The sequence below is a fragment of the Podarcis vaucheri genome (genome assembly GCF_965113315.1).
Source record: "Podarcis vaucheri genome assembly, chromosome: 7".
NCBI lineage: Eukaryota > Metazoa > Chordata > Lepidosauria > Squamata > Lacertidae > Podarcis > Podarcis vaucheri.
Window position 1 is genome coordinate 81566783 of NC_138765.1, and position 22466 is coordinate 81589248.

Sequence of the window (22466 nt, forward strand, 5' to 3'; positions counted from 1 at the left end):
TTGGGGGCAAGGACGGGTGGGGAAGGAAGAGGCATATGGGCCAAGCCATTCTCTGCAACTCCAGGAATAAGCGAAACCACGGAGTTGCGGATCTGTCTGCTATTCTTTTGCATGACTCTCAATTTTGTCTGAAACTGCAGTTAGGCTGCAATACAGTGGTACATCGGGTTAAGTACGTAATTCGTTTCAGAGGTCCGTTCTTAACCTGAAACTGTTCTTAACCTGAAGCACCACTTTAGCTAATGGGGCCTCCTGCTGCTGCCGCGACGCCATTGCACGATTTCTGTTCTCATCCTGAAGTTCTTAACCCGAGGTACTATTTCTGGGTGAGCGGAGTCTGTAACCTGAAGCGTCTGTAACCCGAGGTACCACTGTGCTGCCCTATACCCACAGGTCCCAGGGCAGTTATATATGGGTTGCATCCAGTGCTAGACCTACTCAGTGTAGGCCCCATTAAGTTGAACGCAATGACTAACTTTGGTTCATTTATTTCAGTGGGTCTGCGGTGTGTTAAACCTCTTTAGTTTTTCTCGATACAGTGGTACCTCGGGTTAAGTACTTAATTCATTCCGGAGGTCCGTTCTTAACCTGAAACTGTTCTTAACCTGAAGACCACTTCAGCTAATGGGGCCTCCTGCCGCCGCTGCGCCACCAGAGCATGATTTCTGTTCTGATCCTGAAGCAAAGTTCTTAACCCGAGGTACTATTTCTGGGTTAGCGGAGTCTGTAACCTGAAGTGTATGTAACCTGAAGCGTATGTAACCCGAGGTACCACTGTAGGTGCTTCCTTTGCCCACTAAGCAAGGTTTGTTCTCAGCCCCTGAATAGTTAGAAAGGGGCCACGATGACAAATCAGACCACCACTTACGTGGGGGTAAGAAGATAAGGAGAGGCTTGCTGGATCAGGCCAATGGCCCATCAAGTCTAGCATCCTGTTCTCACAGTGGCCAACCAGATGCCCATCGTGGGAAACCCGCAAACAGGATTCGAGCACAAGACCAAACTCTCCCCTCCTGTTGTTCCCAGCAACAGGTGTGTAAAAGCATTCTTGCCTCCAACCATAGAGCCAACGCATAGCCATCATGACTAGTGTAGCCATCAATAGACCTCTCCTATATCCAGGTCGATGGCCATCAATGGCTCCAGTGGAAGCACGTTCCATAGTTAAGCTCTGCATAAAGAAGGGATTTATGTGAGAAATTTCGATTCAGTTTGTATTTAATGCAAAACCTCCTGAATTTGCCTTCCCCGAAACTTCACCCAGACGTCCTTTGAGATTTGCAGGTCTCTTAATTATTTTTTTAATGTGGTTCACAGGCCTAGTAATGTGTGCAAAAATAAACAAATAAATGCAAATTATAGTGAAAATGACACTTGAAGATGCATTATGCTGGGGGAAATGGCTTTGATATTAGGAGAAATCCACACTTAAAGTGCCGATGAATTTTCATGAGCTTAAAAAAGTGCAATCTGATGTGGAAATGTGGGGTACTGGGTTTAAGCTTAGAAGAATGAAAAACAGAGAGAAACTGAAATTGACACAGTCAGCCATTCCTAATTGGGAGCAAGCAATGTTTAAAAAGAAAAGAAAAAACTCAAAAATGACTGTGCAGGTTTCTAGCCCCTATGTATGTGGGAATATAGGGTTAGCAGGAGTGGAAGACGTCACTGCCAGTTCCTGTTGCCAATACGTGAACCAGTGGTCTGACTCTGTAGAAGGAAGTTTCTTCTGCTATGTCTGAGCACCAGAAAGTCTGCAGTGGGATAGCCCTGATCTTTGGGATTACAGAGCCCAACAGCCCCAGTCAATTCCTCATCCTCTAAATAAATGGCTGGTTTAAATGGTAAATTAGGAAAGCATCTAATACTGAGGACAGTTGCTCCACCTAGCTCTGCATTGTCTGCACTGAAATGCAGCAGCTGTCTAGGCTTTCACGCAGCAGACATTCTCAGACCTATCTGGAGATGCATGCAGGGAAGATAATCTACGCCAGAGCTAAGGATCTCCCCCTAAAATTCAAGTAAGATTCTAGTCCCCATGGTTCTGAATTGAAAGGCTGATTGAGATAGGATTGAATCAGACCATTGGACCACGTAGCTCTGTGTTGTCTTCACTGGCTGGCAGCAACTCTCCAGGGTTTCAGGCAGAGATCTTCCCCAGCCCTACCTGGAGATGGTAGGGTCTGGACCTGGGACCTTCTGCAGGCCAAGCAAGTGCTCTGCCACTGAATTGTGGCCCCTCACTAAACATTCTAGTCCTCATGACTGAGAGAGGACATTGGTCCATCTTGCTCAGTGTTGTCCACACTGACTGTGGCAGATCTCCAGGATTCCCAGCCCAGACTAAAGATGACATTAGGGATTGAACCTGGGACCTTCTACCTGTGAGACAGATGCTGTACCACTAAGCTACAGCCATTCCCCTTGCACACCCCTTGTCCTCTCTGAAACAGTTCTCTGTAGGCACATCTCACTTCTGCATTTTGACCCCTTTGCTTCCAAGCTCCTCTTTCCTCCTCTCCCTCCTCCCCTACGACTATAGTCTCTCTTCCAGTATAAACACATCACTTGCCAGCCAGCTTCTGTTTGCTGTCCTGGCAGAGGCACAGCAAACTTACAAGGAGACGTCAGCCAGCAAAGGTTAAAGACGGTAGCGGGATTGTAGTAGCAGGATACGGGGCGGGTGTGCGGGGTGCCGGGGAATGAATCCAATAAAAATAATAGTATAATATGAACTGCTGTGGTTGTTGAGCTCATTTCAGGGAGAGCCCAAAGGCTTAGAGAGAACACCAAGGGAGTGTTCTCCTCTTCCCTAGGTGGTTGTGTTCAGGGTTTGACCTACACAGAGTAGTCCCATTAAAGCGGGACTGGAGGGGAAGGCTATTGATGGCTACTTGCTGTGATGCTCTGCATTCATGATCAGAAACAGTAAAGTTTCTGAATACTAGTTTCTGGAAAATGCAGGCGGGGAGAAGGCTCTTGTGGCCACTGTGAGAACAGGATGCTGGACTAGATAGGCCACTGGCCTGATGATAATAATATTATAATAATTTATTATTTATACCCCGCCCATCTGGCTGGGTTTCCCCAGCCACTCTGGGCGGCTTCCAGCACAATATTAAAATACAGTAATGCATCAAACATTAAAAGCTTCCCTAACAGGGCTGCCTTCAGTTGTCTAAAATTCTGGTAGTTGTTGTTCTCTTTGACATCTGGTGAGAGGGCGTTCCACAGGGCAGGTGCCACTACCAAGAAGGCCCTCTGCCTGGTTCCCTGTAATGCCTGGTTCCCTGATCCAGCAACTTCTTCCGATGTTCTTATCCTCCTCGCTTCCAACGGAGTGGAATGTTGGAAGATTCAGGTCAGATAAAAGGAACCACTTCTTCACACAGCACATCATTAAACTATGGGGTTTACTCCCATGGGAAGCAGTGATGGCCACTGGAGGCTTTGAAAGAGGAGTGAGCAAACTCATGGAGAACAAGGCTATCAACAGCACCAATGCTTCTGAATACCAATTGCTGGAAACAGCAGGAAGGGAGAGCACTTTGGGTCAGGGGCGGATCTACTAAGAAACTAATGAAGTTTAAGCTTCAGGACTCCTAATCCCAGAGGGGCCCCAGAACTGACTTTGGTCTACATTGCTTAAAAATTATGGGTCTAGTAGACCCAATTTGAGTCACACAACTCAATTTGATGCTTTTGTTGTTGTATATATTTCAACAATCCTAAAGTTTGAGGGCCAGTAGCAGAGATGTTGCAAAAGTAGAGTGTTGCAGTGTTGGCTGTTCTGAATCCCCTCCTGCTTGTTCACAGAGGTCAAGACCCTCAAGGAATAACAGTGAGTTCATGAAAGTACTTAAGTGGATACCACAAACGCAAACACGATGGTGATCCATCATGGAAGAAGGTGACAGTGTTTACCCAGAGCTCATTGCTGGTTGTGAAGGCGCCCTCCCCATACCAGTTCAAACTTAGGGGCCCCAAAAATGTAGGTTCAAAACTGCTTTGGGTCCTGCTTGCAGGCTTCCCATTGGGGCATCTCCAAGGGCCTTCTGGTGGTTCCCTCACTGCGAGAAGTGAAGTTGCAGAGAACTAGGCAGAGGGCCTTCTCGGTAGTGGCACTGGTTGAAGGAAACCTCCATTTCATAATGATCTCCCAGTCTAAGCTGCTTCATTGCTGAAGCAACATGAAGTTTATGACCTCCTCCATTGGGGGGGGGTAACAAATTTCCCTAATTTAGAGTCTTCCCATTCTGGGAGTTTTTGAAATCTTAGCACAGCCAATGCCACGAGGAAATTCTCCTCTTTGCATAATGGAAGAGTCTGATTTAACTACACAACAGGCTGAAGACTATGGGGCTGCTATGAGACTGTGGGAATGCACGGTGGAACATGTACTTTATTAAGCTTTTAGGCTATGCCTTCTAACTCCTAAAGACTTCACAAAAGATGGCAATCTCTTAGAGTCTGGACAACTTACTGTGGAGGAGCATGGAATGAGAGGTGGGCAGCAGGGGGGAGGTACCAGTTTCGTCTGAATTCCTGGATCCATCCACCATCTCACATCTGCTTTCACAAACTCATCCAGATGGACCCAGTAGATGACAGACTCTCCAATATTCCCCTCATGAAAAAAGGGATGTCCATAGTAATAATAATAATGTTATTATTAAACCCCACCCATTCTGATTGGGTTGCCCCAGCCACTCTGTGTGACTTCCAACATATATAAAACCTAATAAAACATTAAACATTTAAAAACTTCCCTATAGAGGGTTGCCTTCAGATGGCTTCTAAAGCCTGTGTCGCTACTTATCTCCTTGGCTGCGGGGTCGCATAACTCCATACCCTCCAACATTTCTCTGATAAAAATAGGGATGTCCTAAGGAAAATCGGGTGACGCTGTGAGTTAAACCACAGGACTTGCCGATCAGAAGGTCGGCAGTTTGAATCCCTGCGATGGGGTGAGCTCCCGTTGCCCGGTCCCTGCTCCTGCCAACCTAGCAGTTCAAAAGCACGTCAAAGTGCAAGTAGATAAATAGGTACCTCTCTGGTGGGAAGATAAACGGCATTTCCGTGCACTGCTCTGGTTCGCCAGAAGCAGCTTAGTCATGCTGGCCACATGAATGCTGTATTGTTTTTAACACTCGATTGGAAGCCACCCAGAGTGGCTGGGGAAACTCAGCCAGATGGGCGGGGTATAAATAATAAATTATTATTATTATTATTATTATTATTATTATTATTAATTTCCCGGAAGCTGTACGGCGGCTCCCTCAGCCAATAAAGCGAGATGAGTGCCGCAACCCCAGAGTCGGTCACGACTGGAGCTAATGGTCAGGGGTCCCTTTACCTTTAAGGAAAAGCGGGACATTCTGGGATCAAATCACAAACTGAAATGGCTTCTGTAAATTCAGGATCCTTTTTCTGGAAAATAGGGACACTTGGAGGTTCTGGGATGATTGATCCTCATCCCTTTGCCTTGAACAAATTAGCAGAAGAACTTAAGACAAGACCCACCTACAACATCCTTTTCTTACAGTAGCCAACTATATGGGAAGCTTGCAAACAGGAACTGAGTACAAGAACCTTCTTCCCAGCAACTGGTATTCAAAAGCATTCCTGCCTCTGACCATAGAAGCAAAGCAGAGCCAATTCTACACCCCCAAACCTCTATTCTTGAGCTATTAATTCTGCCAATGAACTTCCTTTTGCTCCAACTCAAATACAGTCATCTTAACACCGCACCCCAAATCTTTGCACCCAAAAAGGTTTACAAAGCACCGCTGCTTCTCTGATCCTGGATCTTCCCTTAAAGTTGGTAGGGGGAGTTAGCTTTGCATCTTCGCTTCCCTCCCCCCTTTTTTGAGATGATAACAATCTCCTTGACCCTTTGTTGCTGAGGACCCCTTCTCCTTCTTCTCTTTCTTCTTCCCTGCTACCCTTTCTCTCCTTCCCCCTCCCACCCCCCCATCCAGAATCTCTTTTCCAGGCGACGGGTTTTAATATTCAAGCCGTTACCTTCTCTGCGAAGCTGCGCCGGGGAGGTTGACGTGCCCCAGTTTATTGATATCACTTTGGCCTGTCAGCCGCACATTCAGCAACTAATGGCCCCCTAAGGTGCCCGTCCAGGCAGCTCTAAAGAGATCTGCACCAAGGAGAGAGAGAAAGAGTGGGGGGAGGAATGCCCCCTGTTTTTTGTTATTTTTTGTCCAAGGTGAGACAATGCAGAGGAGGGAGATCTCAGTTCCCAACAGATGACAGGGCTGATAAAGAGCCCGGCGATGCAATAATATCTCTCTTTTCATTCCTTTCCCCAATTCTTCTTTCTGTCACTTCCATTATCTTCTCCTGCTCTCCCTTCACTTTCTTCCCCAGTGTTGGAAAGAGGAGACAAGTCTGAGGAGGTTCAATCCCAGGCATAACTTGATTTTTTTTTTTTTAAGGCAGCCTGATTTCTTATAACCGTTCTTGACGGCATCCCAATGCCTCGCTGTTGGCTGATGGGAGGCGATGGGACGGCGCCCTGCTGTTGGCTGATGGGAGGCGATGGGAGGGCACCCTGATTGGCTCCTTGTGGTCCTATGAATCTTGGATGTTGGCGAACAGGTTGTCCCACCAGGAGGCCAGAGAATGGGGAGTGAGTTGCTGCTGGAAGATACAGGGAGATGAAGACCTTCTCCACGCAGTGCATAGTTAAGCTCACTGCTACAGGAGAGACAGATGACCATCAACCTAGATGGCTTTAAAAGAGGATTGGACAAATTCATGAAGGAGGAAACAAGCATCCTCCATTTTCCAGGGGACAGCCCTTGAGATATTTGCAGATGGCTATCGTATCTCCTCTCGGTCTCCTCTTCCCCAGGCTAAACATCCCCAACTCCCTCAACTGTTCTTCATCAGGCTTGGTTTCCACACTCTTCATCATTTGGTTGCCCTCCTCTGCACACCTTCCAGTTTGTTAATATCCTCCCCAGCCTAGAAATGGACAGAGGACTCCAGATGTGATCTGACCAAGGCAGAATAGAGCGGTACTATGACTTCCCTTGATCAGGACCCAATAATTCTGTTGATGCAGCCTAGAATAGCATTCACTTGTTTGGTACTGCATCACACTGTTGACTCATGTTCACCTTGTTATCCTGCCTGTGGGCTTCTGGTTGGCCAATGTGAGAACAGGATGTTGGATTAGATGGGCTATTGGCCTGATCCAGCAAACTCTTCTTATGTGTAAGAGAATGGGGCCAAGTCACAGGAAAAACGAGGGAAGATTATAATTTGAGAGGGAGAGAATGAGAGTAATAGGCTGATCTGAATCTTTGTTCATTCATGGTTGGCTCACTGGGAAGGCCCCAGGGACCAGGGAGTCAACTGGCAATCAGAGACATTTACTGCCTCTGATAGTGGGAGTAGAACAACCATTGGCAGCCCTAGGTAAAGGTAAAGGGACCCCTGACCATTAGGTCCGTACAGCCTCCGGGTCATGTGGCCAGAATGACTTAGCCACTTCTGGCGAACCAGAGCAGCACACGGAAATGCTGTTTACCTTCCCACCAGAGTGGTACCTATTTATCTACTTGCACTTTGACATGCTTTCAAACTGCTAGGTTGGCAGGAGCAGGGACCGAGCAACGGGAGCTCACCCTGTTGTGGGGATTCGAACCGCCAACCTTCTGATCGGCAAGTCCTAGGCTCTGTGGTTTAACCCACAGCACCACCCACGGCCCATTGGCAGTCCTACCCTCCATTAATTTGTTTTATCCAAGCTGGTGGCCATCACTACATCATAAGGACATGGACTCTTATCTAGTCCAAGGATGATGGTAGCTGGAAAAGTAGTAAAGAAGGCTACAGGTTTTCCCTACCCCAGCATTCACAGGGGGCAGAGTTTTGGTGGAGTTAAGGAGGGGAAGCAAAGGCAAGTGATGGTCTAGTTCAGAGATGGAGAACCTATTCCCATCAGCCCCAGCAGGATAGCCAATAGTCAGGGATGATGATAGCTAGAGTCTGGCAATATAAGGAAAGCTACCTGTTTCCCACCCCCCACACTCAGCCCTGCATTAAAAGAAAACAGAGGTGTAATGGAGGTAGCTAGGGGAAGTAAAGGCCAGTGACAATCTAGTTAGCAGATGGGGAAAACAGTAGCCCTTTGGGTGCTGTTGGACTTCAGCTCCCATGCACCCCAACCACCATGGCCAATAGGTGATGATGATGATGATGATGATGATGAGAGTCCAGCAACATTTGGACGGCCGCAGGCTCCCCTCCCCAGCTTTAGGTTCCACTTGTTGGCTTCCTGTAAACATCTGGAAGAACAGAATGCCAAGCTGGATGGACAGAGCTTGCAGAAATGAGTTTCTTTATGTTCACAGCCATGATTGATGGGAACCTATGCCTTTGAGGCAGCTTTCCTTTGAATCCTACTTGCTAGGAGAAAAGAACAGTAGGTGGTCTTCAATCTTCATGCTTATGAGCTTCCCAGAATCCCAGACTAATCCTTATTCATCTTCTTCCTAAACTCAGAAGGTTGAAAAGGTAGATACCGCAGGTATTTAAGTCAGGTAGAAGTTATCTCTTCTTACTGCACCGATTTCTTGCCCCTAGATGTTGGCACTCCATAACATGACCAGTTTTGACAAATGAGGTCTTTTTTAGAGAAGAAAGTAAGGAGAGCCCCGCTGGATCAGAGAAGGCATGGGGGCGGGCCATTCTCATCCCGAGGGCCTCATCCCCTTCTTCGCAACCTTCTGAGGGCCATGTGGGCGGGGCCATGTGCAAAAATGGGCAGTGCAACAAATGTCAATTTTTACCTTTGTACGGCAGGCTAGTTTCTACACCCCCTCACAAACCCCCATCAAGATATGCAGGAGTTCAAGGGACTGAGACTGAGGCTCCCTACCTATGGATCAGAGGAATGCTGGGCAACCCTGACGGCTATGTTCTGCCTCCATTGTTGGAGGTAAAGGTAAAGGGACCCCTGATCGTTAGGTCCAGTCACGGACGACTCTGGGGTTGCAGCGCTCATCTTGCTTTACTGGCCGAGGGAGCCGGCGTACAGCTTCTGGGTCATGTGGCCAGCATGACTAAGCCGCTACTGGCGAACCAGAGCAGCGCACGGAAATGCCGTTTACCTTCCCGCCAGAGCGGTACCTATTTATCTACTTGCACTTGATGTCCTTTTGAACTGCTAGGTTGGCAGGAGCAGGGAGCTCACTCTGTCGCAGGGATTCGAACCGCCGACCTTCTGATTGGCAAGCCCTAGGCTCTGTGGTTTAGACCACAGCGCTACCCACATCCCTATTGTTGGAGGTAGTATGCCTCTGAATGAATACCAGTTGCTGGAAACAAGGAGAGTTGCCATGGAATGACTTCCCACTGGGCCATCTGGTTGGCTACTGTGAGGGCAGGATGCCAGACTAGATGGGCAAATGGCTGGATGCAGCAGCAGGACCAGTCAGATAGCTCAGTTGCTCACAGCGTGGTGCTGATGATAATGCCAAGGTTGCCGATTCGATTCCTGTATAGGAGAGCTGCATATTTCTGCATTGCAGGGGGCTGGACAAGATGATCTTCAGGGTCCCCTTCCAACGCTATGATTCTAGTGTTCCCATGTCCATCTATTCCAAGATCGAAGCAGATGCTTCCAGGATTGAACATGGCAGCCCTCCCCCATGTTTCTGAGATTCAGTGGCAGACTGCCTATGTGCCTGGAGGTTTAATTCCTATAACAGCAGAGAGGAACCTGAAAGCAACCTCACTGTATCACATCCATGGTCCACCTAGGCCAAGGACAAAGCTGGCCTAGGACTTTCATCCTCCTTGACTGTTATCCATACAGGCTGATGGAGCTGATGGGAGTTGTTGTCCAGCACCATTCTGGATGTGGGCTGCTGGCAAGATCCAGCAGGGCTTTTCTTAGGTCCTTACCAGCCAGCCCAAGAAACTGGCTTTCAGCAGCCTACTGCCACCAAAATCAGGCAGGTTTCACACTCTCCCCGTGATCTGATAGAGCCTGATCCTTGATATCTAATCCCTTTCAAAGCCACCTACCCTATAGCCCATTCCACATGTTGTTTAGTCGTTTAGTTGTGTCTGACTCTTCGTGACCCCATGGACCAGAGCACACCAGGCACTCTTGTCTTCCACTGCCTCCCGCAGTTTGGTCAAACTCATACTGCTAGCTTCGAGAACACTGTCCAACCATCTCGTCCTCTGTCGTCCCCTTCTCCTTGGGCCCTCCATCTTTCCCAATACCAGGGTCTTTTCCAGGGAGTCTTCTCTTCTCATGAGGTGGCCAAAGTATTGGAGCCTCAGCTTCAGGATCTGTCCTTCCAGTGAGCACTCAGGGCTGATTTCCTTCAGAATGGATAGGTTTGATATTTTTGTAATCCATGGGACTTCAAGAGTCTCCTCCAGCACCTTAATTCAAAAGCATCAATTCTTCAGCGATCAGCCTTCTTTATGGTCCAGCTCTCACTTCCATACATCACTAGTGGGAAAACCATAGCTTTAACTATACGGACCTTTGTTGGCAAGGTGATGTCTCTGCTTTTTAAGATGCTGTCTAGGTTTGTCCCCATTCCACATACAAACCCACATCTCCTCACCCCACTCTCTTCACGGAGAACTGTCCCTCTGTTTAGTCAAATTTCCAAGTTCTCCCAACTCCATCACGGGCATTGCCTTCCAATGCCACTCTGTTACAGCTGACCAGTTCAGTGCCTGGGAGGAGGAGAAGAAGCAGCCTCATATCTCTGAAAAAAGGCCCCCGATGCTTTAATGCGTTGCTGAGCACACCGGTCCCCAGCTGAGCTGTAAATGACTTTTTTTTTCTTTCCATTTTCCGAGGCCAGCCGCCCTGTCTGTTTGGAATTCCCGGACCACCTCGCGGACGTGAGCCCTCTCATTCCGCCCGGGCTGCATTACTAGATTAAAACGCATATCAACGATTACGCGATTGGTTTTTCTGTCTGCGGCTTCACGCCACCAAACCTTAAACTATGTTAAACTGTAATCAAAATTGGATGAAGGAGGGCGGTTTGTTTGTGTTTTTTTGGAGGGTGCGTGTTGCTGCAAGGAGCGACAGATGGAGAAAAGGGAAGCCAAGATGAGTAGCAGGCGTAGGCGACTGGTTCTCTTTGGATTCGTAGGGCCAGGGAGGACAATGCAATGGTGTTTCCACCTTAGGAATAGCTCTCGGCTCTAGTCTTGAGAGTAAAAAACATGATTTTGGCTGATAAGTATGAGTACAGGAGAGAAGGGGTGCATTTTTATTCTGCAGAAATCTTCTTTCACCCACATCACTCTCGCCACCCCCCGCCCTGTTGCAAAGCTTTCATACAATTGCAGAGTTGGAAGGGACCCCACGGGTCATTTAGTCCAACCCCCTGCAATGCAGGAATCTCAACTAAAGTATCCATGACAGACGGCCACCCAACCTCTCCTTAGAAACACCCAATGAAAGAGAGTCCGCCACCTCCATTAATGTCAGGAAGTTCTTCCTAATGGTCACTTGGAATCCCCTTTCTTGTTTGAAGCCATTGGTTCAAGTCCTGCCCTCCGGAAAAGCAGAAAACAAGCTTGCTCCATCTTCCATGTGACAGCTTTTTATTAACATTACTAACAACCCAAAAGGCTGGTAGCAGGGCATTACATCATACCATGTACAAAGCAAACAATTCCCCCCTCCCCCCGTTATTTAGAAAATATCCCTCATCGTTATATATCAATGTATCCCTGTTTTCCGGGCTGGCGCAAAAGGTGAATGTTAAGCATCTAAGTCTGAAGCGCAGGAAATAAAATCCCACCAGATGACACAAAAGCATTCTGGATTGTCCAGCACCCTAGGAACTCACAGGTGGTGTGCAGTTTTTCTGCAAAAGCCGAAGTCTGCAAATTCTTACAATTGCTCTCCTCTTTTTCATTTGGGGTTCAGAGATCTGTCCAGACAGTCTTGGAGAGAAACAGTATCTGGGGATGAGAAGCACAGCTAGGTTGTGTTTTGTGATTTTTTTTACTGGATTTCAAAAATAATTATTATTTTTGATCATCCTAGTTGCTCTGCCACCTTCTTTCCTCCGGTTTAAAGTCTCATTTGCGTTTTGATGGATTTGGCAGTTTCTGTGTCCTGTCATTTCAGTCCGAGCAGAATGGCAGTCAAAGGGGGTGAGAACCACTAGACAGTTGTGCCACCTCCCTGGAAGAAGGGGGGGAGGTAAGCTAGGGGTGCCCACTAATTAATTTTTTTAACCAGCAAAGCAAGATGGCTTTATTTACTCTCTTCAAGAACAAGTTCTGATCTGGTCCAGCTGGTGAGCAAGGATAGAAAGCAATCGTTGCAACATGGGGAGCTGCCTTATACTGAGCCAGACCCATTGGGCCATAGAGCTCAGTATTCCCTACACTGACTGGCAGCAATGGCTTTCCAGGGTTTCAGGTAGCGGGATCTCCCAGGCCTCCCTGGAAATGCCAAGGAATGAATTTGGGACCTTCTGCAGGCAAAGTGGTTGCTCCACCACTGAGCTATTGACCTTCCCCTAAAAATAATGCAAGGATCTAGTCTTCATAGAGACATGGATCTCTTGATCCATTTAGCTCAGTAGTGTCTAGGCTGACTCCGGGGTTTCAGATCTGACAACCACAGTCCTCCCTAGATATCTCAGGGATTGAGCTTGGGACCATTTGTGTGTGTAGCAGGTGCTCTGCCACTGAGCTATGGCTTTCCCCCTAAGAATAAAGTATGATTCTGGTCTTCATGGCTCTGAAAAAAGGGCAGATTTAAAAAGAGATATGGCAACTTGCCTCATAGCAATCCAGTGGCCCATCTGGTCTAGCATCTTCTTACAACACTGGCTAACCTGTGGCTTATGGGAAACCAGGAAGCAGGATTTCAGCTATCCCTGATTTAAGCCATCAAATTTTGTGCCGCTATTGCTGTTCTATCCCCACTTGATGCCAGAATAGTGCACCTCTGAGAAGAAGCTTGCCATCACGATTTCTGAAATACTCAGCCCAGTGCTATATGTGTGTCTACTCTGGAGAAAGCCAAACTGAGCTCCGCGGGGCTTGCTTCTGAGCACATGCGGATAGGAGCGAGTTATCCATCATGCTGTGTTGTTTCGAGCTGTGTGTTGTTGCTGTTGTTGTTGTCGTTTAGTCGCATCCGACTCTTTGTGACCCCCTGGACCAGAGCACGCCAGGCCCTCCTGTCTCCCACTGCCTCCCGCAGTTTGGTCAAACTCATGCTGGCAGCTTCGAGAACACTGTCCAACCATCTCGTCCTCTGCCGTCCCCTTCTCCTTGTGCCCTCCATCTTTCCCAACATCAGGGTCTTTTCCAGGGAGTCTTCTCTTCTCATGAGGTGGCCAAAGTATCGGAGCCTCAGCTTCACGATCTGTCCTTCCAGTAAGCACTCAGGGCTGATTTCCTTCAGAATGGATAGGTTTGATCTTCTTGCAGTCCATGGGACACTCAAGAGTCTCCTCCAGCACCGTAATTCAAAAGCATAGCTATGTACACACCGTCAAATTAAAGTACACATCCCTTGCAAAAATTAAAATTAAAAATAAATCCTGAGAACTGGAGTTTACACCTCGCCGAACTACAAATCCCAGCACCCTTAGCAAACCACAGTTCCCGGGATTCTTTGGAGGCGAGGATACGAGCAGAATTTGCTCATGGCATTCATTCAAACAAGCTGGGGTAGGGAATTCAGCCTGGTGCAAAATAAACAAACTGGCAAGGCTTGCATCTTCAGAGTTGGCGAGCATCCCTTCCTGGTTAGGTCTGCCATTCCACAGCACGGAAGATTTGATGGGCTATCGAGGAGACCTTTAGGGGTGCAGGGATTAAGGCAGTCCAGATGGGACCATGAGGGGGAAAGCAGAAGAAAGGGAGAGTGGGGGGGGAGCCACATTATCTTAAGATGTGCCTAACCCACACTCTCTGCTTGCCGCTAACCCCTTCCCCCCCCCTCCGAATCAACTGGCAATCCGATCTCCAGGTTAATAAATGCGCCTCCATGTCTGGGCTGGACGGCGAATCCTTCCAGACGGCACCAGGGTGCTTGGAGACAAGACAGCAGGTCCTTGGTGCGCCTCAAGAGTTCCATCAGAGCCTGGAGGGTCTTGGTGTGACCAATTTCTACCTAATCCTGTTGATTAATTTAACTTTAAGGGCCTCCCAGGAGTGCTGGAGGGGGGAGGTGTTGGAAGTCCAGCGAAGGGAGGGGAGGATGGAAGAAAATCTCTCCTCTTTTTGTGTGTTCAGCTACGAAATGGTAGTTTTTAAAAATGCGTGTGTAATTAGTGCGCAGGGAGCAGAGGAAGGGAGGCTCTGCAGGAAGCTGGGTTGGATCAGGCCAATGGCCTGTCTAGTCATGTCATAGAATCATAGCTGGAAGGGACCCTCGAGGATCATCTAGTCCAACCCGCCCCCACCCCACCCCACAATGCAAAAGTCCTGCTCTGGGTGGGCTTGGACCACCAACCTTCTGGTTAACAGCAAGACACTCTGAGCCGTTCCAGAATCCTGTTCTCACAGTGGCCAACCAGATGTCCATTATGGGAAATCCAAAAGCAAGACCCTGAGCACAAGAGCTCTCTCCCTTCCTGTGATTCTCTAACAGGTATTCCGAGGCATAACTGCCTCTGAAAGTGAGGTGGGGGGACAGGACATAGCCTCCATGGCTAGTAGCCATTGGCAGCCTTCTCCCCCTTGTCCAATCCTCTTTTAAAGCCATCTAGCTTGGTGACCAGGGACGCGGGTGGCGCTGTGAGTTAAACCACAGAGCCTAGGGCTTGTCGATCAGAAGGTCAGCGGTTCGAATCCCTGCGACGGGGTGAGCTCCAGTTGCTCGGTCCCTACTCCTGCCAACCTAGCTGTTCGAAAGCACGTCAAAGTACAAGTAGATAAAAAGGTACCACTCTGGCGGGAAGGTAAACGGCGTTTCCGTGCGCTGCTCTGGTTCGCCAGAAGCAGCTTAATCATGCTGGCCACATGACCCGGAAGCTGTACGCCGGCTCCCTCGGCCAATAAAGCGAGATGAGCGCCGCAACCCCAGAGTCGGTCACGACTGGACCTAATGGTCAGGGGTCCCTTTACCTTTAGCTTGGTGACCATCGCTGCTTCCTGCAGAACTGAGTTCCATAGTTTAAATATGTGCTGTGTGAAGGGGTCCATCCTTTGGTCTGCCTTGAATCTTCTGTCATTCAGCTCCACTGGATGTCCAAAAGTTCTAGTGGTATGAGAGAGGGAGAAGAAACCCACACAACCCACATTCCCCACCTAATACGATACACCTCGGTCATGTGGCCACTGGTTCCTCACACCCTTATTTCAACATTGGTGATGGGACTTGGTCCTCCACCACACCTGTGGAGTGCAGGATCAGGGTTGTATCCAGTGCTATTTTAGATCAGAGTAGACCAACTGGACATGACGAATGAAGATTCATTAATTTCAATGGCCCTGCAACTTGGTTGGATGCAACCCTAACTTTGGCCATTCAGGGGGAACTGGGAGGGTTGATTCAGGACAGATTAAAAAAGTCATTCTTTGAACTATGGAACTCACTGCTGCAGGAGGCAGTGATGGCCAACAGCTTGGATGGCTTTCAAAGAGGATTGGACAAATTCATGGAGAAGGTGAAGACTATCAATTCTTACTAGCCATTATAGCTAGTAGTGGTCAGAGGCAAGAATGCTTTTGTATGTGAGGTGCTGTTGGGGAAACTGCTCTTGTGCTTGAATCCTGCTTGTGGACTTGCCATTGGGGCATTTGGTTGGCCACTGTGAGAACAGGATGCTGGACTAGATGGGCCATTGGCCGGATCCAGCTGAAGGCTCTTATTCTGTTTGTATGTTGCCACACACCAGGACATGCCACCCGAGGCACCTTCTGCACCTTGTCTTACAGAAGGGTTGGCCATGTTCCCACCATGTTTCCACTATCGCTTCTTAATTTTTGGTCCAGCTTGGCCTGTGTTTTCATCCGCCTCCATCTCTCGTTTTCGTCCCCTGCCAGGCAACCGGCTGGATGAAGGATCTGATGTTGAGTCAGAGCCTGACCTGCCTCTCAAGCGCAAGCAACGCCGCAGCCGGACCACTTTCACAGCGGAGCAACTGGAGGAGCTGGAGAAAGCCTTTGAAAGGACCCATTACCCAGACATCTACACCCGAGAGGAGCTCGCTCAGAGGACCAAACTCACTGAGGCAAGAGTCCAGGTAAGGGATATTGTCTTTATTCGTTCAATAAATATCTATCGCTCCCTTCCTCTTCTCCAACAAGCCAAGGGTGGCAAACAGATGCAGATACACACTTCTAAAAAACAAAGTCAAAACATTCTAAAATCGATTCTAAAAGCATTAGAAATATCCTTCCATGGAATGATCACAGGGCAGCCAGAAATTGCCTTCCTCAGCCGCCAAACCCCTGGAGAAACAGGAATGTTTTTGCATTCTTCCTGGAATTTAATAAATGATGGGGACGGGTGCCCTTCACTAGGGTGGGCATTCTACAACCAAGGGAGCCACCACTGAAAAGGCCCTTCTCCCTGTAATGGCACCCTCCCTATGGAATTCCATCCCACCAGATGTCAGGGAGATAAAGAATTACAGAACTTTTAGAAAACATATGAAAGCAGCCCTGTTCAGGGAAGTTTTTAATGTCTGACCTTTTATTATTTTTCAAGTTTTTCTGGAAGCCACCCAGGGTGGCTGGGTAAACTCAGCCAGATGGGCAGGGTATAAACAATAGAATTATTATTATTATTATTATTATTATTATTATTATTATTATTATCACAACCACCACCATCAACACCACCACCATCATCATCAAGAACACCTCAAAGCAGTTTACAAAATGAGTCTCAAAGTGGTTTGTTGTTTTCAGTTAGGGTTGTAGCCAATGAAGCTTCACTCAGAGGAAACCCCCTGGAAATAAATGACCCTCGGTTAGTCATGATAATAATAATAATAATAATAATCATCATCATCATCATCATCATCATCATAATTTATTATTTATACTCCACCCATCTGGCTGGGCTTCCCCAGCCACTCTGGGCAGCTTCCAACAAAATATTAAAATACCGTAATACATTGGCAATTCAATTCAGTGGATCTACCCTGGGTAGGGCAAACATGGTAAAAGTCCCATGTGCTCGTTTTTGTACAAAGTGGCTTTTATTTGCAGCAAATGAGACTATTGGGAAGTTGTGAATCGCTGTCCTAGCTGGGTTGGGGGGCAGTACAAGAAGCGAAGTGTTAAATGTGTGCTTTGGAACATGAGCAATTCTAAAATCATAGAATTGTAGAGTCAAAAGGGACTCCCAAGGGCAACCCCCGCAATGCAAGTATCACAGCTATACCAACATGTGGGGAACTCCTTCCACCGTGGCCTGCCATAAGACCATTAAGTCCAGAAACGAAGAAGTACCGTATTTTTTGCTCTATAAGACTCACTTTTTCCCTCCTAAAAAGTAAGGGGAAATGTGTGTGCGTCTTATGGAGCGAATGCAGGCTGCGCAGCTATCCCAGAAGCCAGAACAGCAAGAGGGATTGCTGCTTTCGCTGCGCAGCGATCCCTCTTCTTGTTCTAGCTTCTGAGATTCAGAATTTTTTTTTTCTTGTTTTCCTCCTCCAAAAACTAGGTGCATCTTATGGTCTGGTGCGTCTTATAGAGCGAAAATCAATCAATCACTGCAGAAGAGGATGACCTTTAAGTCATGTGGGTCTCCATTGCACTGTGTGGGAAGGGGAGGAATGTCAAAGTGAATATTAGGGATTCACAGCAAGTTGCCTGATCAGATGGAGATGACCAAAGTCCCCCAAGTCGAGGGAGGGAAATTTCCTGGCCTTTCTGGGACTGCACCTGTCGGATGCAGGCTGGCGTTATTTCTCCACCTCTCACTGCTCAGACTTTGGCTAATTTATGGAGAACCTTTCCGAGAGCCAAAACAAACGGTGGGGTTTGAAGCGGCACCGTGATCCCATTGCAATTTGATAACCCCGCAGGGGATTCCCTGATGTATTGCGGATAAATCCCCCGCTCCACACTGTGTGCAAACACACATCAGCAGAAAGACTAAGAAGTGTGAACAGAGCAGAGAGTATAATAAAGTCTTCTGGGAAGAGGTGGGGGGCAAAGTCTACAACAAAGACACCAGTTGCTAGACTTTTCCTTGGAAAAAATTGAATTCTGCCTCCCTCCTTGAGGGCACAGTTAAAAGTCCAGGGGACCTTAGAGCTGAGAGGGTGTCCTGATTTTAATTCATTTTAGAACAGGGGTCAGCAGGGGGCCGGTCCACTGTCCCTCAGACCTTGTGGGGGGCCGGACTATATTTTGGAGTGAGAAAATGAACGAATTCCTATGCCCCACAAATAACCCAGAGATGCATTTTAAATTAAAGCACGCATTCTACTCATGTAAAAACACCAGGCAGGCCCCACAAATAACCCAGAGATGCATTTTAAATAAAAGAGCACATTCTACTCGTGTGAAAACACGCTGATTCCCGGACTGTCTGCAGGCCGGATTTAGAAGGCAATTGGGCCAGATCCGGCCCCCGGGCCTTAGTTTGCCTACCCATGTTTTAGACTTTTTCTCTATTTCTCATTTTTCTCCTTATTCAGTTCAGTTCACCCCATTTTTTGCATTAGTTTGCATTTTACAAAAAGCAAGAGGCACAAAAATTTGTATGCATGTTTTTGGCTTGCAAGACACATTTCCCCCCTCTAAACAGCACCCCCACCTACCCCATTCCTTAATGAGTTGCTGTTCTGAACATGCTTCCTGATCGGAACAAGGCAATCCCAGAGCAGTAACTCATACAAAGAGACAATTCTGTGTGAGCAACCTCATCACATGGTAGGCAAAGATGTGGATGAAGATGTCCTCATCAGCCACCTGGTGCAGGTGACTGGAAGGAGGCAAATTTGAGCAGCAACTTGTACAGAGACACATTGGGCAGGCTCTCTGGAGAGTCCTTCTGCTGCAATCACTCGCATTGCAGAGACGCTGCAAAATTACCCACCCCCAGGTGGAGGCTGATTGGAATGAGAGCACTCCAGCAGAAACTTATGCAGAGAGGTGATGGGCACACTCCTCTGATGCCTGACAAATCTGTGTACTGGGAACTGATTGGAGCATCCATTCAGACCTTCCACAGAGAGACAACAAGATTACTCGCCTCCTACACGAGCTGACTGGACCAAAGGCCAGGCCCAATCAGTAAATCATGCAGAGATGCATTAGGCAGACTCCTTTGTTTTTGGTTTCTTAATAAAGATTTTTTAAAAAACTATTTCCACACACAGCTTGGCTGTTGCTGGCTAAGTGCTACTGATTGAAGGCAAGTGCAACTGATGTTTCAGTTGTGAACATGCAGCTGGATCAGGCAATGGCCGATCTAGTCCAGCATCCTGATCTCACAGGTGCCTGTGGGAAAGCCAGGAGCATGATTCGAACACAAGAGCACGCTCCTTTTCTGTTGTTTCCAGCAACTGGTATTCAGAAGCAATGCTGCCTCCAAAGCGTAGCCACCATGCTAGTAGCCAGCGATAACCTTCTGGTTCATGAATTTGCCTAATCCTCCTTTCAAGCCTTCTCCATCACTGCTTCCAGTGGGAGTGAGTTCCACAGGTTAGCCCCGCACGACATGAAGAAGGACTGTCTTTTATCTGTCTTGAATCTTCCAACGCTTAGCTTCATTGGATGCTAGAGAAAGGAATTCTCTCTGTCCAATTTCTCCATGCCATGTGTGATATAAATATCCATCATGTGGCCTCCTCCCCACCTCCTCTGTAAACTAAAAAGTCCCAAACAGTGCAACGCTGCTTCCGCTAAGAGAAGTCGCTCTATCCCCCTTGATCATTTGAATGCCCTTTTCTGAAACATTCCCAGCTCTACAACGTATTTTTTTTGAGATAAGGGGGTCATCTGTTTCCTCCTACCCAAAGAGTTTTGGCTGTCAGGGTGACGAGGCTAGACAAATTCATAGAATTGTACAATTGTGGACTTGGAAAGGATCCCCAAGGATCTAGGATCCCCAAGGATCTAGTTCAGGCATGCCCAACTCCCAACAGACCGTGATCTACTCACAGTATAAAAATACTGGCTGTGATCTACCCATTGTTCTTGACAGCCAAAGTTGTTGAGCTTTCTGATCTACCACAGACGTCCAGTGATCTACCAGTAGATCATGATCTACCTGTTGGACATGCCTGGCTAAAGAATCTCTGGCAGATGGTCTTCCAAGCTGTGCTTAAAAACTTCCATTGAAGGCGAATCCACCAATTTCCAAGGAAAGTCTGCTCAGCTGCCAAACAGCTCTTACTGACAGAAAGTTGTACTTAATGCTTAGTTGGAACTGCCTTTCTTGTGATTGGAATTCATTGGTTTGGGTCTTTAAAAAAAACCCATAAGCCAGATCTGATTAAAAGTTCTGGATTCTTTTTTAAAGAAACAAAGTGTCTGCTGGAACTGAATAGGCGTTGCTAGGCTCTACAGCCAGTGCCAGGGACACGGGTGGCGCTGTGGGTTAAACCACAGAGCCTAGGACTTGCCGATCAGAAAGTCAGCAGTTCGAATCCCCACTATGGGGTGAGCTCCCGTTGCTCGGTCCCTGCTCCTGCCAACCTAGCAGTTCGAAAGCATGAAGTGCAAGTAGATAAATAGGTACCGCTCCGGCGGGAAGGTAAATGGCGTTTCCGTGTGCTGCTCTGGTTCGCCAGAAGCGGCTTAATCATGCTGGCCACATGACCCGGAAGCTGTACGCCAGCTCCCTCGGCCAGTAAAGCGAGATGAGCGCCACAACCCCAGAGTCGGCCATGACTGGACCTAATAGTCAGGGGTCCCTTTACCTTTACAGCTAGTGCCAAGCTGGCCTGCTGAATTTTTTTTGGGGGGGGGATCTTTGCTACTGTTCTGTATTTTTATGGCTCCAGACTGTACGCCTTGCTTCCCATTTTTATTTCAAACTCGTTTTGTGAATGCACGTTTAACTGGTCAAGTCTATCATCCTGCAAAACTCAGCCCTCCAGATGTTTTGGGACTACAATTCCCATTATCCGTGACCACTGGTCCTGTTGGCTAGGGATGATGGGAGTTGTAGTCCAAAAAACATCTGGAGGGATGAGTTTGGGGATGCCTGCTGTAGGGTTTAGAAAGGGGGGCACCCCACCCCACCCCCAGGCCCAATTTCTCACTCACCTGTGAACCTTTGGGAAGTCAATTGCTCTCAGACACAGCCTACCTCACAGGGGTGTCACCGGGATAATTAAAAGGACAAGGGTGAAGCTGTTGAGGGTCATAAGGCAATCGTGTGCACTTAGATATTCTGCTACGCCTTGTCTGTTCCCCAAAAGGATAGTTCATTGGGAACCTTTTCTGGTAAAATTGTGGCTAAAAAGAAGCTACTAAGGCAGTGATACCTTTGTCCCGATCTGCCAGGAGAAACTTCATTTGACAACTTCTCGGACTGATAGGCTGGAGGTCCAACATTTTGCCCAGCATCAGTTGGCGAGGTCTGCTGTGTAAAAAGCAATCTAAGGGAATGTGGTCCATTGAATCAGGTACTTCTTGGTTGCAGGCACACAATCAGGCTTGATGTGGAGTAAAGTCGTACCTCGGTTTACGAACTTAATCTGTTCTGGAAGTCCGTTCTTAAACTGAAACCGTTCTTAAACCAAGGTGCACTTTCTCTAATGTGGCCTCTCACTGCCGGTGCCCTTCTGCCATTCAGATTCCATTCTTAGACTGAGGTAAAGTTCACAAACTGGGACACTACTTCCGGTTTTGCGGAGTTCGTAAACCGAATCGTTCGTAAACAGGACTGTTCTTAAACCAAGGTACCACTGCAGAGTGGTACCTTGGGTTACAGACGCTTCAGGTTACAGACTCCGCTAACCCAGAAATAGTACCTCAGGTGAAGAACTTTGCTTCAGGATGAGAACAGAAATCGCCCAGCGGCAGCAGGAGGCCCCATTAGCTAAAGTGGTACCCCAGGTTATGAACAGTTTCAGGTTGAGAACGGACCTGCAGAACGAATTAAATTCTTAACCCAAGATACAACTGTATGAAAGAATCTGCCTTTGGTCACCACTCAAAGCACCACGCCACTCCCCGGCGCCCGATCCGTAGCCTTTAAAAAGGCTCCTTCACAAGCCGGGAGGGCGATAGCGGTGCCAGCCGAGTCACCATGTCCACGGGATCCGTTCCCGTGGTTTTTGAGGGTCCCCGCGTCGCCGGCGCGGTAGGACCCAACCCCTGCCGAGCCGACTCCCTCCGGAGCTCGGAGGGAGTCCGCCATTCGGCGATGGCGCTAACCCGGAAGTCCCACAGAAGGGAAAGCATTTAATCTCACGAGCATAAAGGGTCTTTGATGGGAGGGGAGTTGTAGATCCTTTAGATATTTGGCGCAGGTTCCGTAGGGTGTTGTGATACCTAAGGCCTCCGGAGAA

The 22466-nt window shown here is 47.9% G+C and overlaps 1 protein-coding gene across 5 annotated transcripts in view; it reads left to right on the plus strand.

The window, feature by feature from the left end:
• PAX7 (paired box 7) overlaps positions 1 to 22466 on the plus strand; it is a 178575-nt gene that overhangs the window by 78225 nt on the left and 77884 nt on the right. For all 5 annotated transcript variants that reach the window (XM_082230186.1, XM_082230183.1, XM_082230182.1 and 2 more), the window contains one exon: positions 16027 to 16226. In XM_082230186.1, the coding sequence (XP_082086312.1) occupies positions 16027 to 16226 (200 nt within the window). The remainder of the gene's footprint in view (positions 1 to 16026; positions 16227 to 22466) is intronic.